This window comes from Apaloderma vittatum, unplaced genomic scaffold, assembly GCF_000703405.1.
Source record: "Apaloderma vittatum isolate BGI_N311 unplaced genomic scaffold, ASM70340v1 scaffold36706, whole genome shotgun sequence".
Classification (NCBI taxonomy): domain Eukaryota; kingdom Metazoa; phylum Chordata; class Aves; order Trogoniformes; family Trogonidae; genus Apaloderma; species Apaloderma vittatum.
This window is the reverse complement of record NW_009724079.1, coordinates 50,573-68,475: the sequence shown is the minus strand read 5'-3', so window position 1 is coordinate 68,475 and position 17,903 is coordinate 50,573. Positions and strand designations below refer to the sequence as shown.

The 17,903-nt window shown below is 40.2% G+C and overlaps 1 protein-coding gene across 1 annotated transcript; it reads left to right on the top strand.

Moving 5' to 3' along the window:
- Positions 1-3,706: 3,706 nt before the first annotated feature.
- LOC104276145 (zinc finger protein GLIS3-like) lies at positions 3,707-11,449 on the top strand (the record flags this gene model as incomplete). Its single annotated transcript, XM_009872339.1, has 2 exons — positions 3,707-3,858; positions 10,348-11,449. Coding segments are annotated over exons 1-2 (1,254 nt in total), but the record flags the coding sequence as incomplete, so codon positions are not given.
- Between the last annotated feature and the right edge of the window lie 6,454 nt (positions 11,450-17,903).

Genomic DNA, 17,903 nt, shown 5'->3' with positions numbered 1-17,903 from the left:
TGTTCCAACTTGTTAATAAATCTGCAAGGTATTTTGTGAAGGTGACTGTACAATGGGTTGGCTGAAACACACGTAATTTCATGGATATAGTGTAAGTGTTCTGTTCCTTTGCAGGGAGAAAATGTATTTTCTGATTTGACAGCTACAAGAGAAGATAATCGTTTTTGACAGCACAGGGATAATGTTCATGTTATTCTAGGAAATCTCCCTCTTCACACAAATAGGTATCAGTGTGTGCCACAGTTGGTATTGCTGAACTTTGAATGGAAGCTTCAAGTTTCTATGGTTTGATAATATGATAAAATTGATAAAATGTGTATTTAGAAATCCCTAATGAATTTCAGACTTGTATCATTTGGGGAATGAAAGAAAGAAAGCGTTTTTATTACTGGTCCAGTATAAATTCAGAAGATTTAAAAAAAATCTGCAGCATTTTGTATGGAAGATACATCTTGAATATATTTCAGGTAACATTGCTGATGGAAAAATTGAGGAACTGTGAACTGGGTTTTGTAGGTATGCCTGATTTATCAGCTTCTCTTGATGGTGTGGCCTTTAAAAGTGTATAGAACTTATTTCACCAGTGTTCACTAGTGTATTTAGATATCCTTTAAATGTGATTCATATATGCAAATTAACAGCTACAAGTCTGATTATACAGATATTGCTTGTGACGTGGAATAAATTATGATGGGATAAAGCCAGGAGAGGAGTGGAATAAAGCCCAGTGGTGCTGTGAACTCCAGAGGCTATAATGATAAATTATGTTATAATTACAGGCAGGGCTAAGCTAATGATCACAAACACCCACTGTAAGCTGAAAGGCATCCAAAGTCATCTTAAATGCTTAGGTCCAAAACCAGCAAATTCAGCTGACTGCCCCGCACAGGTCAAAAGATGCTGCATTTCTGTACGGCTTCTTAGTCTCTTGATTCAGAACAATCGCATAGTATCAGTGAATTCTGATCTCTGAATATAAATCTGAAATAACTAGAACATATATATTAATTACCATGAGGAAGGCTAGCAGCCCATTTTGTATAGTTTAAAACCAAATTGTTTTCTTTTTAAAATCTTGGGTATAATTCCTAAAAATCTTATGTGGGCTTTTGTTCATATAAAAATAATGCTGGCCTACACTTACTAAGACTTATCACATGCCTTGGTATTGTGATGGAGCTCAGCAGGAGAAACCAGGTATTCTTTTTCCAATTTTAAAGATTCTGACTTCTTAAAACCCGTAAAACTCAAATAAATAAACAGTAAAGAAATGTAACGTATCAGCCAAACACTGAAAACTTTTCACTGGAACCAAGGAATTCTGTTTTGGAAATGTCACAATAATGCCTCATGAGACTTGTAATTTGGGTGTCACATGTACCCACTCTTTTCTATGGGCCTGGATGTTTGCCTGGACTACTTCTTCATCTGCCACAGCCTTCCCTGTTACAATGGTGCCGTGGGGCATGATGGGGAGGCTGTGGAGCCCAGCCAGTGGAAGAGAATGGACTTTTGTGCTGCGATCCCTTTCACAAATTCTCCAGTTACCAGAGACTTTTTCTGCTTTCTGCTGTCACCTGTTTCTTCTCATTTATACTCACCAAAACCCTGAATGTGATTCTGCTTTTAAAGCATTTGCTGACTGTAATTATAGAGGACCACAGCAAGTCAGGCTCTCTCACTTGCCTTTCGTTTGCTGTAGGACTAGCAGCTGTCCGCAAGAGGAAACGAGGGTTCATGTATGTTAAGGGGTAGTTTTGCTCTGAGGAGCTGCGCTGAAGCAGTAACTGACTAAAATGAGCACAGTCTCTGACTGGAACTTCAGAAATGGTGTAAAAACTGCAGTGATTTCCATGCTTCATGAGTACAGTTTTATTTACCCTTATGTCGTGAAAATATCGTTAACTAAACACTGTGATATCTGCTTAACTGTGTAGTGTTTTACCTGTATAAGTGTCATATATGTGTAATACACGTGTAAAACTCAGTGCAGACTGAGAGACGAATTGCTTGAAAACAGCCCTGCAGACAATGACTTAGAGATACTGGTGGATGAAAAACTGGATGTAGGCTGGCAATGTGCACTTACAGCCCAGAGGGCTGATGGCATCCTGGGCAGCATCCAAAGATGTGTGGTCAGCAGGTCAAGGAAGGTGATTCTCCCCCTTTACTCCAGATTTGTGAGAGCTCACCTGGGGGACTGCATTCAGCTCTGCAGCCCCCACTACAATAAGGACTTGGATATGTTGGAGCAGTTCCAGAGGGCCGTGAAAATAGTCAGAGGGCTGGAACACCTCTCTTGTGAAGAAAGGCTGAGAGAGTTGGGTTGTTAAGCCTGAAGAAGGCTCTGGGGACACCTTAGAGTGGCTCTTCAAAGGGGGCTTGTAAGAAAGATGGAGCATGACCAATTCCAAACCGCTCTGTGATTCTCTCTCAGTACACCCCTGCTCTGGATAACACCACAAATTATAGTACTGAAGTGGTAGAAGTTGTGCCACCAATGGCAAGTCCAGTGTGGGTTTCAGTAGAGGAAGGACCAAACCTGAGATCAGTGTAAAACAGGTTGTTTGTGATGAGGATGTTTCTAAGTCCTTTGACTGCTCAGAGGGGTTCATTTCACTTAGCTGTAGCTCTCTGAGAGTCAGATTTAAGTTACTTGTTTAAGGAACCTTCTATAGTCAAGCGAAAGAGGAAAGCACATCCTGAAGTTGCATGAGCCTATTTTAGACACCCATTTTGGGATGGCTGAATGATGTAGGCATTGTCTGGGTAAAACTCAGAGACACCAAAACTATGTATTGTGTGATGAATTGTGCATTGTAACACAGTAGTAAAGGAAAAACCTTGATGCTTATAAGAATGGGTGATTTGCATGGAACTGAGTACAGGCTTTGTCTTTTCTGTCACTTTGACTGAAGAATTTGGGTTTTTTTTCTCAGCGTGCATCACTCAGTACCTCTGCAGAGAACAGACTGTCTATAACTACAATGCAGTCTTGCTCTGTAGTACCCATCACTGTGAGCATTGCGTACAAGAGTGGAGTTTCTTTCCGCACTCTGCATGAAAACTACAGAAGTATGCTTGCCGTTAGTATCTGACACGGCTACATTTTGTATATGTGGAAAAAAAAAAAGAAAATCAGATTAGAGAAATTTCTACCATTTTAAAAGCATGTTTCATAGACAATAGTAAATATGGTGGTAGTTGACCTGACAGTAAAGTAGAAACACACCCATCTAAAGTCATAATCACAGAGGTAATAGTCTGCAAAGAAAAACTTTACCTAAGTTCACTGTTTTTAGAGTTCCTCACCTAGAAAATAAAGGGATTCTGAAACATCCGTCTCCAAAATCTAACACAGGCAAGACTCTTCTGTAAAAATACACAGGAAGAAGGGAAACTGTCAGACTACAGGTTTTTTGGTTAGATTATGAAGTGTAAAATAGCCACAAAACTTAAAATGAGAAATAAATTGTAGTTCACAGATACAAATTCCTCTGCAATTAATTTGCTTCCTTGTGAAACCTATTTTCACTACCATGTCATCTACAAGAATTTTGCAAGCACATCCAAAATGAATTTGCAAATAATAGTTAATGTAGAAGATTCTCAGTCAAAGGCTTATGGGTTTTGATTTAATTTTTTTTTTTTTTTTACAGTGAATGGTGGCTACAATCATTGTAGTTTGATCTCTGAGAAGAAGAACATGATGGACATGGAGATGACAAGTAGCTCAGTACCTGTCTGCAGGCAAGGTCTGTTCATCCACACAGGAAACTCACTTATGCGAGACCACCCCCTGTCCTGTGAGAGACTGCTTCATGTTGGTCAGCTGAACTTGACGCACTCCGATATAAGGTATCGCTGCAAGTTTTACTGGTTGATATATTTTGCTCTTCTGGAGTGCATCTTTGCTGGAACTATTTCCTGGTAGCATCCGTGGATGCTACATTTGGAAGAGTGGTTTTGCCTTTTACTTCATCTTGGAATTCGTTTGGATGCTAATTTAGCCGTGCTACTCCTTTGCAGGTTTGCACTGCAGGGACGTGCAGGTGTGCACAGACAACTCTCCAAGGCTGTGCCAGAAGGAATCATAGAATCATAGAATTATAAAGGTTGGAAAGGACCTTAAGATCATCAAGTCCAACCTACAGCCCTACACCCCGTAACACTAAACCGTCCCCTGAAGTGCCACATCCAGCCATTTATTAAACGTGTCCAGGGATGGCGACTCCACCACCTCCCTCAACAACCCATTCCAATGCTTCACCACCCTTTCAGTGAATAAGTTTTTCCTAATATCCAATCTAAACTTCTCCTGGTGTAACCTGAACCCATTCCTTCTTGTTCTGTTGCTATTCACTAGGGAGAAGAGACCAACACTCAGGAGTCACTGAACATGCAGCCGCAGCCCCCTGAACTGAAGCTGAAATACAGCTTCTCTGTGGGGCTCCTCCAGCATGCTCAAAAGTCAATGAGAATTTTGCTAGGGCCTCAAGTGAGGTCAGGCTCGCCTTCTCTGTACCTCCACCCCAATGCCATGTTGTTTCCAAGTTGCAGTCTGGAAGGCAGAGATGCTGCTTACTCCCAAATCAATGGGTCCCATATGGTAATTTGGCATGCCACCATCAAGCCTACAGGAAGCCAATGCCGCTTTTATTTCTACAGCCTTTCCTTTAATGAAGTATTTGCAGTGTTCCCATACGGCCGCATCCTTGGTATTTGCTTTTAAGGCCGTAATGTGAAAATTTGGTCTCTGGTTTTGATATATACACTGTAGTTGGATATGCTATGAACAGAATCTCTATTTAAACATTTGCTATAAATTAATTATATGAAAACACAGAACTCCATTATTTTTTTGTTGTTTTTACAAATTTAACATTACCAGATTTTAAGCAAGTACCCTAAACAGACATCCATTGTGAATAGAAGCCTGCTACAAATTAAAATCTGTCCATCTATTTTAATTACACTGCTTTTTGGCACAGGATATAATACAGAATAATCTTGACCTTTTTGAAGAGCTGTAGAAAAGAAAAACCTCAAAAAAGTTGCAGCCTTTATCTTAGATACTTGGAATAATTGGCACTCTGTGCGTGGAACTATCAAGTCCAAATTTCCATATTCACAGCAAGAGGAAATATGGCATATAGCTTGGTCTTGGAAATCCGACTGTTTCTGATTTTATTATACATATTTATGTCTTGTTTCCCCCTTTCCGTTTGCTGGTGGGGTAAGAACATCTGTGTTTTCAGGAGAAGGAGGCACAGCAATATGGCAAGCAAGTGCAAAGAGCTTTTTATTTGTTTGTTTGAAAAGGCCAGATAATATCCATGCCACAAAAAAAAATATTCTGCTATTGGTACAAAGATTTGTAATGCTATCACAGTTCGATGTAAGTCTCCTCCCTCCTGGCTTCTTTATGGCTCAATGTGGGACTGGCAGTTACCAACCTTTTTTTATTCTGTCAGTGAGGACAATTATGGAACAAAGATAATTAGGGCAGGAGCAAACAAAAGGAGGAAGAGAGTACTCTGCTTAGATCTTTAGAACCTTTTTGTAAAAACTATAATGAGGAAACGACAGATACCTGCATATCGGGCATCACAGTATCCACCCTCAGAAATATGAACCCCTTCCAGCCTGCATTTGGAAGAGGATTCCCAGAACAGGATAAGGGATTGTCTGCTGCATAACATGAGAAAGTCGCAGGTCATAGGCCTAATTCCCTCACCTTTGCTTTGTAGCATGCTCTAAAGCATTGAGGCTCTCCTGCTTTTAAGCATCAGTTTGGAAACGTTTGGAGGATATCTTGAAGGACCCTTCCATTAATTTATGGGTTGTTTGTGCGTCCCACTGATCATGCTCTGCTTGGCTAATACTAGTTTTGTCTGCATTGGATTTGCAAAGTAAAGCCAATGCCCATCTCTGCTCTGTGGACCTCATAGACACAGTGTCTAATGCTACTCAAGAGACACATGGGACAGAGTCAAAACCTTGACGTGTGAGAGAAGGTGGACAGCAGCTGGGATGATTTCTGTTGATGTTGTTTGTGATGCTAAAGGTTCTTAATAAGCAAGTAACAGCAAATGTGGTCTTTCCCTGAAGATCTGAAAACAGAAGAACGTAACTGAGGTGGGAATGAATGCCCATCAGGTTCCAGTGAAATCGATAGGAGCCAAGGGGGCTCTGTGCCTCCCCAGATTTCAGAATGAATGGGTATAGGAGCACACAGAAGTCAGGGCAAACTATTTGCTTGTTCTGTCCAGCTCTAGTGACCAGCACAGGAAGAAAGGGAGATGAAAATTCAGTCTCTCTGGGTTGAGCTTAGACCCACTCTGCATTTCTAGGATATGGAACACTTAAGGAAAATCTGAATAAACCAGAGAGCACCTCTCCCAGCAATCCGAAATCTCCCTCAGGGTTTGGGGTTAGGATTGGCTTTGTCCTTTTTTTCCCCTCAGTGCACTGAAAGTTTTTATCCCCTTCAGCTTCTCCTTGAATCACTTTCTCTCAGAAACTGTATTCTAGGGATGACTGCCTTAATCCAAGAATCAAGAGCCCTCTTCTTCCCAGCCCCTTTTCCTCTCTCAGTTAATAGCTTTCAAGTTGTGCAACGTAATTGCTGCTACACGCTATCTGTGAATGCAACGTGCGTGGGACTGGAAAAGTCCTAATACCTTCCTTACCACAACTGGAGTCAGCACACAAACGTTGGCTTTTTGTCAAATAATCCATTATCAGACATGGCAAACCAGCCCACACTGTGCTCCGTGCTTGGCATGTAAAACCCAGGGAAGACATCAGAGCAGCCAGATAGTGTTGCAAAGGGTCCCTGAATGTGCAGCAGAACAATCCCCTCGAGCTTCTTAAAACTGTCAATTATCTCTGATTACACATCTACAGTGGCAATTGAAGGCATGTATGTTTTGTAAATAATCTGGAGATTTCAGATACAGTCATCTTTTCCTTTGAGGGCAGTTGGGAACTGCAGTGCTTCTGGCATGGTGCTACTGGCCTCACACTCTGGCTCCAATTACCACGTAAGGGAGTCTCTTTGGAAAAACTGCCTTAGTATCCTCTGAGCGGCTGTCGTTCTTCGAAGGCCTTACACTCAGCTTTCATGTGCTTAAGCAGCAATTCTGTTGCCTCAGACTGTCCATCCCTGACACATGGATGCTCACTGCAGAGAGAGGTTTGTGGGGGATATTCTCCTGCTGACCCCACTGCCTTCCAGGGTTGTTTGTCTGGAAGCCCCCCAGAGCTTCTCATGCTGATCCACATGTCCACACAGTGCTCTTGACACTGTCCTGCTGTCCTCTGCCCCTCTCACTCTCTTCTTGGCTATTTGTTTCATATATATTTATATTTTGCCACTATCCAGAGATTATGAAATTGTTACAGCCAGCACTGCCTGTCTGTACCAGGCCTGGAATCCAAGCCCTGGCTGTAACAGCAAGGTGCTGTTACAGGAACAAATAGTCAATGGGTATAAGAAGACCCCCCACACAGCAAGTTGGAGGCCAGATACCTTGTCTCTATTTCATACCAGTTTTGTTTCTGTGCCTCTTCCCCTCTCACCCCCTAGGGCTGGGAGAAATGAGCAAGACTTGCCCTAATGATGACAAAATTCTGCCAGGAATACAGAAAGTTTGCATAAATGTAACCTTGACATTCAGTACCCCAGCACTCAAATGTAGGGAAGCTGAAGGAATGCCAGATTCTCCCAGGAGAATTAACCAACAGAAGGTATATAATGTCTTCAAAATACAGTGATATAGAGGTAACTGTAGCTCCCAGAGATTTGCTTCTGATCTGCAACAAGCAGCCTGTGCTTATCATTATGTAGGCAGAGCATGGATAAGACATGGCTGTGGCAAAGGGAAGCATGAATTCAGTGCCTTCATCTCACTTGTTTTTGAAATAAAGTATTCCAGTTTGTATTTTAGACAAAATCTCCCTTCTTTCACGTGTCTTGTATTCTGCAGTGCAGCACCAAAGCTCAACTCTGAGTAAGATCTTGTGTTGGAAATGCAGACTGATGTTGCTGGGAGTTTTGGGAACCTAGTATTTCTCAGGATAGGGATATTTGTATCCATCCTGCAGGTACTCTGCACTGACTCTAGCTTGAACTCCTCATATGGGTTTTTGGCAAGATGGGAGCTTTACATAAAGCTTGATAATACGACACCAATTATCACAGGCTGAAACATTAGGCTTGGGTTAGCTTTATATGATGTAAAAAATGTGTCGTGTTTACTTTAGCCTGAGGCTTTGAGACCACTGAACTATGATACAAACTGAATTATTTAGACGAGTTCTTGTGCAGAAGAAACTAAGTAATAGGAAATATTGTGCCTGGCACGTTACGCTGCAAAACCTTTCTCAGAATGAGTGTAAACACTTTCTGCTGAGCAATGAAGCTACAAGCAAGCAGGGCAGGGTTTCCTAAATATGTGCAATAAAAGGGGTTTATGTATGCTTATGCCACATATTTTGCAGGCATATGGTTCTGTAAATGTTAAAAAATAATGTATGTATGCCATTGGGTTGGTTGGTTTTATTTTAAATTTACCATCTGCAAAACCAGGTGCTTTAAGTTTACCCTGAGACCAACTGTGGAAACCAAAAGGGAGAAATTATAACTAATGGATTATGGAAACCTCTAAAATTTTTAAATGTAGTCTTTTTAAACTTCTGGTGGCAAATGCAAGATCTGATTGTTCTGTGGCAATGAATGGTGGAGAATTTCACTTCTCTCATGACGTTAAACTTTTTTATATATCAAGCCTTACTGGCTGCAGCAGTTGCTGGAGCTTACTAACTGGTCACTAGTGAATGCAGTGTTGACAGTTACGTGCCTGAAACAGGTGTCATTTTTTGACAATCTTAATTTCATGGGAAGGAAGTTTTCTTGAAGCTTTTTTTTTGTTTTGTTTTTTTTCTAATAGATAGTTTTTTGAGAGCTGTTACCACGAAAGTGTTAGAAATCATTCCAGCTTCCTGTCTTAATGTTAGTGATGGACTAATTGAAATAATAGCAATAAAATAATCTAAGCCATAAAATAAATGCAGTTTATTTAGCAGCTTCACAGTTTAATGTATGCATATGTGTTTCATGCTTTAAAATGTGTCAGATTTGTCTAAGCTGTGCTGTCACACACAAATTGCCAAATGGCCAGCTCTTCTTTAGTTTTTGTGGTGCTAGGATCAAAAAAAGCATAAAGTTCATTGAAGTGGAACATGTCAGTGTAAGACCCATGGACCACCTCTCTGGAGGGCGTATTAGTTCAGGTAGAGCTTTCCTGCACACAGATGTGCTGTTTCCTCTTCTTGGTCTGGCACATCGCTGCACGATGAAGCCATAGGTTAAACCCTCCCACGCTTTGGGGATATGTAGGGAACACCCACTGGTCCTAAGAAAAAACACACAGTTGGGTTATCCACAGTAAATGTTTATAGCTGAGATAAAATGTTTTATTTCAAGGCATAAACCAATTGCTAACTGCTTGGAAAAAAATGTTAGGAGGAAATGTTTCCTAAATGCGGTGTTTTTCTGAAATGTCTATGTGACATTCTTCAAGATTCTGCTTCCTGATTCAGCACGCATCAAAAAAGATTAAAAATCACTTCTGCAGAACAATCTTCTTTTGATTTGCAGACTCATGTAGACTTTAATAGGAAAAATGCAAATGGGAATACACAGACTGCCAATTTAAATCTGCCAGTTGTAAACTTTTCTTAGTTTTTTTTTGTAGACCTCTTAGAAGTAAATACTCAGCTGATCTCTCATCCACTCCAGATCACTGGCTGGAAGTGAGCCGTTCTTTCTTTTTATTCCTTTTTTCACCACTGATCTTGCTCTTTTTTAAATTTAGCGGAGGAAGGCATCTCTGACATGTTAAGCAAAGCTCAGCCAGCCTTTTTTGATTCATGTGAACAAGGATGCATTTTCCCAGTGTACTCTGATGAAAATGCCGATATTTGAATAATTCAGAAATGCCCCAAGCTCTCAAAACCTCACTCAGCCATTGTTTTGCCCGAACTATTATGCATTGAAAACCTAGATTGTGATTGATGAACTGCCCATCGCAGTGGAGGGGAGATTATCTGTTTCGTGTGTAACCCAGTGTGTAAAATTAATCCTGTGTAAAATGATGCTGCCTTTACAAGGGTTGTAGAGAAAGCGTTGCAGATTTTTTTGGTGTAATTGCTGCTTTGCACAGGCAACATTCAGCAGAGAGCAAGTGCTCCCATTCTCGAGGGCTTAACAGGTGTTGTATCTTGTACAAAAATCATAAATCCTGTGGTAGTTAGTAGTGCTTAATGAAAACTGTATTACAGGTCACCCAGGTTTCAAGACTCAGTAGATTCTGCTGCTCCATGCCTGAATGGAAGTCACCCGGCTCAGCACATTAAACAAGAATGCCTGAGTGATTATAAGGTTCTGTCTGAGGCTTCCACACATAGGAGGATTACAGAGGGGATGGAGCTGAGAGCCTCCGGTAGTCTGCATCCTGAAATAGACCTAATGAATAATAGCTTTACAAATTCACTTTCATCCTACTTGTTTAATAATGAACATAGCTCCTCCCTGGGTCCTTTGTCACTTGGCACCCCTCAGCACTCGGCCAGGCTACAAACAAGCAACCTGAAGAAGAGATGCATCTCTGTCGTGCCGTCTTCGGCTGAAGGAATTGATATTACAGCTATCATCCGCACATCGCAGACGTCACTGGTCACCTGTGTGAATGGACTGCGAACTAATTCAGCTGGCATTTCCTCTCATCCTGTGGAGATCAGTCATCACAGTACTCAAAAATCCTCTCGACCCCAGTCTTGCTCTCAGCCTGGAAACCCTTGCAGTATTCCCTCCCCTCCAGCATGTCTTGTACCTATTTCCGCTGAATGTGACAGAGGTGACTGTGAGCAGATACAAATGCAGCAAGTCGAGGAGAATGGCAGCCTCAGCCTTATGATGAATGGAGCTGGCATTCCTCATCAAAACACCTCACACAGCTCCCAGAAGGTGAGTTTCCTAAAACAAGAACCAGCTGACGATTATTCCTCCACAGCTGATCTCTTTAGACATCATCAGGGGCTGCCTCCCCCGTACCATCTACACCAGCAGCTAAGCCAGACTCAAGGCACGCTGCCTCACTTACATGCCTCTATGTCTCCGAAGTCCCTTCAGCCCAGCGACGGGGATGAACAGGACCTGAGCAATGGCAAACAGGTCTGTCAGTGGATTGACTGCAGTGCCACTTACGACCAACAAGACGAACTGGTCAGACACATAGAAAAGACTCACATTGATCAGCGGAAAGGAGAGGACTTCACTTGCTTTTGGGCAGGCTGTGTCCGCCGATACAAACCCTTCAATGCTCGTTACAAACTGCTGATTCATATGAGGGTTCATTCTGGAGAAAAACCAAACAAGTGCATGGTAAGTCTGGAATATATTTGTTTGAATAGAAACATGCTACTTTGCTATCTTTCTTGCTCTCTCTTCAGTCTTACTCCAATGTAATTGTTGTGTTTTCCTGTAACTTAGTCTGCAGCCAGCTAAAAGGGAGTTGGAGAAAACCTTAATCTAGTAGGAAATGTTTGAGTAAGAAATACTGTAGTTCTTGGAAAAGGGATTCAGTTTCCTTATGTGAGAGCTTAACTTTTAATACAGTGCTTCATTTTTTTTAATATTCATTAAAAGCATTAATAAAGTGATGATCAAAGCACGCAGCAGTCATTTAATGTAAAACAAAGTCACTGAGCCTCGGGTGACATTTTTAATCAAGAAACATAAAACACATCTAATGAAATTCTTCTCATTCCTTAGCTGAACAATAACCCATAGAGTTGTGAGTGCAAAAGTTTCAAATAGTAGTTTAGAAAAGAAAAAGAAACTTGTTAGGATTTTAAATGGTTAAAAGAATAAAAGAAATATCTTTAATTATATTTTCAAAGATTTTTAGGGGCTTTTTAAATTTGCAAAGCAGAGCTTTAAGAATAAGTAAGAACCATTGTTCTCTTCTGATCAAGAAGATGTAAACAACATTAGCGTTCCAAAAAGAGGATCTTGGGAATAACACCATCTCTGCATCTGCCCACCATGATGACAATATGGCCAAACTAAAATAAAAGTTAATGACTTCCATTAAGCTTTCCACATGTTTGAAACAACAATGATATAAGACCCTGACTGAAACGGATGAAGCAAAACAAGTTTGACACAAGCTTCCAAATTGGGCCATGAAATTTGGAAAGTCTGATTTGTAACATCCATATGCGCACGCGTGTGCACGCATGCACATAGACACACAAATAAGTACAAACAAAATGAATGGTTATGGCAGCAGGTTGTGGTTCTCGATAGAAGTTTCGACTCTATTTTATTGTTTTGATGAGAGAATGATATAATGGAAAATGTTTGTAAGGAAGTTAGATCAAGACAAACTTTTCCGTGGCAAGCTGTAGCTTTCTATGGAGGAATTGGAAAGAATGTTTATAAAAAGCTTACTCTTTTTCATTTGTTCAAGAAAAAGCTTGCTGGCCTGCAATGGTTGTGGAAGGGAGAAAGAAGAAAACCACAGTATTCAAAATGTTTTACAGAGAAAAATTTTCTCTGTAAGTGGTCATCTGAATTATCGTTTTACTTCCATTGGATACATGAAAAAAGTTATCTTGATGTCTGCACTGTTCACTGTATATTCCCTAAAATAATACTGTAAACAATGCAGGTATTTAGAGAACACCATCAAATTGTCCACGATAAAATGGAAATGCTCCAAGACTTACCTGTTTGGTTTTTTGGTTGTGTTGTTTTGGTTTTGGGGTTTTTTTTTGAGAGAAAGAAGTGGCTTGGTCATTTCCAGAAGTAGATCAATCACAATTTGTAGAAATAAAAAGGAGTTTAACTTTCTATGTGTATCTTTTATTTAGTCATAAAACATCAAAGGATAACGCAAGTTACTTGCTTCTTTCCAAACAAAAGTATAAGTAAGCAAGCTGTGAAAGCATACTTACAGATTTTATTTTAGTCTACTTTTTGTTTTTAGTATTTTTATCCTCTGAAATGGAGTCAGTCTTCTTCCTGCTTTTATCTCACTCTTTTAAAAAGGAATACTTCAAACATGAAACCCTGATTAGCTTTACTATCATGCTGAAAGATTCAGTAGACTGCATGGGTGAGGGAACTTTTGTCTTTTTCTGCAAAATGCGTATCTGACAGGTATTGTATAGCAGATTTCTAATGTTACATTCCCATTCCTACAGGAAACTGGATAAACCAGAGACGTTAAATCATGTCCTATATTAGCAAATGCTAAAATTTTCTTACATTCATTTATGTTCATTTACATTAAAGAACCCTCTTTTGGTAACATCTCAAGGTTTACACTTGTGAGTAGTCTGAAAAAACCTTTGCAGAAAAGCCTTCATGGCATATGTATATAGCCTTGATGTTTGATACATAAAGATCTGTTTTATTTGAGCAGATATTGTAGTTGTTCCCATACATGGAAAGGCCCAATCAGAATTGGGAGCTTAACATGGCACATCTTGCAGTTAACTCTTCTATTCCCAGAATAAGAGCCTTCCACTCATGAGATATCCATGTATTAACTGTTACAACCTAGAATGTTGTTACAACCTGGAATCCTGTGTGGAGTAAAGCTGAATCCAAGTGAGCACATGAAAAATATGTCTTCTTTGCAAATTTAGTTTTCTACCCTGGAAAGACCTTGATCGAGCAGAGACGAGATCCAAAGCTGCAACACGGCTCCTTGAAGTTATTAATATCTAGTGGGGATTATTTGTCCAGCGAATTCCATTCCACTTTAAACAAGGGTTGCTGTGCAGTGTTTCATTATGCAGTGATGTCATGTCATTTTAAATGATGGCATTTCTTTTGATGTGGTAATAATTGCGGTGTTACTCCTGCAAATTAAGAAGGCAATTCATTCTCTTTCTATAGAGGCCTGAGATTTTGTTTCATTTTTGCTGTAGCCCTGTTAAAGTAACTTTACATCTCTCGGTATTTGTAGTGGAGATTTTCTTTCGCTGTTCACAATTACCCATTGTACTTTCTTTTTAAGCCCTTGATTTTGTTCCTCTCTGTAAGATTACTGGCTGACTAGGTATTGAACTGCACGGCAGAAGCTAACAGGGAGCAGCACTCTGCCCTCATACATAAAACTACTTTTCCATGTAAAATTATTAATTTCTTATGACAGGCTTTGCTACTATGTACCGTAATAGACAAAGGAATTTTGGAATTCAAGCTACTTGAGAACAGGAAATACATGAGACATTTTGATTGAAAAGTAAATGGTTCACTAAAACTGCAGTTAATCCTTTTATTATCTTTCCAACAGCAGTTTCCACAATACTTTCATGAGGTAAGCTTCCTTCAGTCCAACTGTAACACTCTCATCGTTACAGCTGGTTTAAATTTAGCTAGCCTGCTTCTTTCTTTACTACAGACAGTCGACAGGCAGAACAGTATCTGGTGTAGAGAACTACTGATGTTTCAGGTCTGTATTCTGCTCGCTGTGTTTTATTGCCAAAACCAGTACTATGGGTATTCTGTTTTCATGTTCTGTTAAATATTCTAATTAAGTGGTGCCTTCTCGTCATTGCGTCCCTCGGTTTGGTTTTTCTTTGGGCTCTGCAAGTAGTCTAGAGGAAACTACCTAATCTCTTTGCAATATCCTGTTATGTTTCATACTTAACTCATGTTATTTTAGTTTTATTAAATTTGGGGTTCATCTGCATTATAATCAAAAATATATCCAACAAAAATAATGATTCAATGCCTTTAAGACTTTAACTTCTGAAGATTAATTTCATGCTTTTTTAGATTTGATGTCCCAGACAATTGGAATTTTGATTGTCTGAGACAGCAAAAATTAGCAAGCTTAAATGGTTTTTATTTTAAAAAAGTTTCTCATAGCTGCATCTTTTGCTGTCTTTTAGTTCTTCCAATACTTTGGTGGGTAGAACCCTGCTGATCTCCAGATATTGCATCCTCAGTTTAAGCCTCTGCTTGCAAATGTAAATACAGAGCTGCTCATTTAGTTGTCTGGAATTGTTTGGTTTGGACAAATCTGTACTTGGCTTATTAGTTTACCCTCTTGCACTCTTGCGGATTCATAAAGAGTAGAAAATTAAGTTCCCATCATGGCATGCATATATGCTGAGGGAACCTATGTTGTGGACCTCCACAGATATGATGAAGGTAAATATGTTTATGCAATTTCTGCATATGCAATTAGTGTTTAATGAAATTTGGTATCGTAACGTGTGTGATACCCACAAAAGGAGCTGGACAGTGATAGTAGCCATTTTTCATGTCTCTAGGTCATGTAGTCCAAAGAAACAAATGTCTCCTGAGTATGTTCTAGACCTGTCTGACCCATCGTGTTCTTGCCTAGATAAGGCTTTGAAGGGGAATATATTTTTTTCTGGTCTATAAGCAATGTATTCAGTTTGGGAGTAATCTTGATGCAATGATTTGAGTGGTGTATTGTGCACAGTGAAATTCAGCACCTGTGATGTTTGCACTGAGTTCTTTTGAATCCGTAAGGGTGAGACAATATAGGTACTGCATTAAACATGGGGAAACTGAGACATAGAGAAGATAAGTAACTCGCCTAAAGGTATCTTTAGGCAATTTTAGCATTCCAGTGCAGATCTTGTATTCAAATCACTACATCACACAAACCAACCATTTGCAATTTACCTATGAAAAGATTTTTGTGCAGATTACGCAAAAGATAGCAGTCCGGCTGAACTTCCTCTTATTTTTTACTGTGCATCTCTGACGCAGGTGGTTTGACGTGTCGTAAACCCGGGAAAAGTTTGATCGGAAGGCTCGGCTGCATTTGTAACACTTCATGGGCAGCAGCCTGGTTCTTAACGATTATGGGAGAAAGGAGCCTATTGAGCAGATTAGTATTAGTGCTTCTGCTGCTAAGGAAACCAATGCAGAATCTCTGTTCTCGGTAGACAGCAAGTATTATGCTGTCTGTGGTCGGTGGGGAGCACGCATCTAGCAACGCATAGTGAGTAATGAGATCTCTACAGGGTACATTTACAGATGAGTGGAAGGGACGATCCTGCATCTACAGGAAAAATCAGTCTCCATGCACCAGCTTATATGCTTGGGAGTTACTTCACCTAAACAATAAGTTTCCATGCCTGACTCGAGGGAATGTTGTGGAAGTCTGGAAAGTATTTTCAGCTTTTGGAGTGGAGAGTGTTGTGCACTGATGCCAAAGGAGTGCTTTAGAAAACAACAATAATATTAGCCTTGCTTTCTTTCCTTTGAAGTCAATGGTAGAAAACATCCATTCTATCAAAGTTGCCTCACCAGAGATTTCTCTTTTTATTAGCTCTCTGATGATATTTCCCGATACTGTCAAGGAACTGCAGCATTAAAACCACTTTGACTGGAGGAGTAGACAGCAGTTCAGTGGGTTTGTGAAAATACAATGTTTGTTTGTTTACAAAAGCCGCTACAGACGACAGGACAGTACAAATGGTTTTCAGCCTGCACCAGTGCCGGAGGGCAGGCTGGCACATGGCTTTAGGCTCATCATTGTGTCAGCTTGTGCCCAGTGGCAGTTGATAGCTTGGAATCGCCCTTCCACAGGAGAGCTCAGCACTAGCAGATCTTGCAGAGCAAAAGCTGCAGAAATTATTTGGGCCCAGATTCTGCTGTGGGTGGGATCATCCTGTGTTTCAGCGTGGTAGGACAGAAATGTGCATCTGCAGTTCGTAGGGCAGACGAGAAGCGCAGCACAATGGTACGGCACGGTGCTTTGGTGATTTAGGGGTTTGAGACCTGCCTTCTTGAGCTGAGCTGCAGAGGGAGTAGCTGCCAGAGTTTTCCCTGAGGGATTATCAATATCCCAGTGTGGTCTTGGGATTGCTGATTTACAGGACGTTCTGCGAGTTGCATCTGCTCTATCAGGTTGTTAGAAAAAGGTGCAGGATGCTGGGCCTGGTGGACTTCTGCTCTGACCAAGCAGGGCTGGCTGGCTTTTTGTATTGTTTCCCAGCAGTTTGCTACAGGTTAGGTGTGGCTGGCATGCTCTCAGGTTTTTTGTTTGCATAACTCTAAATAAATACAAATGAAGCAAATTCCAGCTATTGCTGATGGCACCCAGAATGTTTTTCATGTTTAGTTGTGTACCTTAAAAATATTGTATGGGATATTGAAGAGATCTGATAAATGGAATTTGATTGTTAGAGAGGTATAACATGGAGAGGGGCTTTCAAATACAGGCTCTTTAATCCTACAAGAGCATTTAATTCCACTTCACTTGATAAATTATGAAGAGTCCCTTGGGACCTGGTTAAAGCCTAATTATTCTGATGTTTACCTGGCGTATTTATATAAAGCTGGTGCATAGATATTGCAGTCCCTCCAGACTTTAACAAAACAAAGTGCAACAGTAACAGTGGGTACTCACCCTGTGAAACTCACTGCAATAGAAGATAATGTAATTAATTACCACTATTATGATTCTTGCAGTGTTGGATAATTTCCACTAATAATGGTTAGTATCTATTCAAGTAAAGTGATAAGACTGAGCAGATAGTGATTTAGGAAACAGATAGCCTTGTAACACAATGTTGGATAGTCATTTCAGTGTTCTGCATTAGAAACTTTACTAGTCTTTGTATGCTAATTTTTTCAAATCAGTAGTAATACATTGTAAAATAGAGCTTTGAAAAGAAAAAGAAAACTGTCTGGGTCACCTTCCATTTGGAAAACAAAATGATGGGACAAGGAACAGAACTGGAGGATTTTGTTACTATTGACATTTTCTAAACAGCGTACTATTTTGGAAATAGTGAAATGTTTCTGTATATTATCTTTTTTTTACTTTCCATTT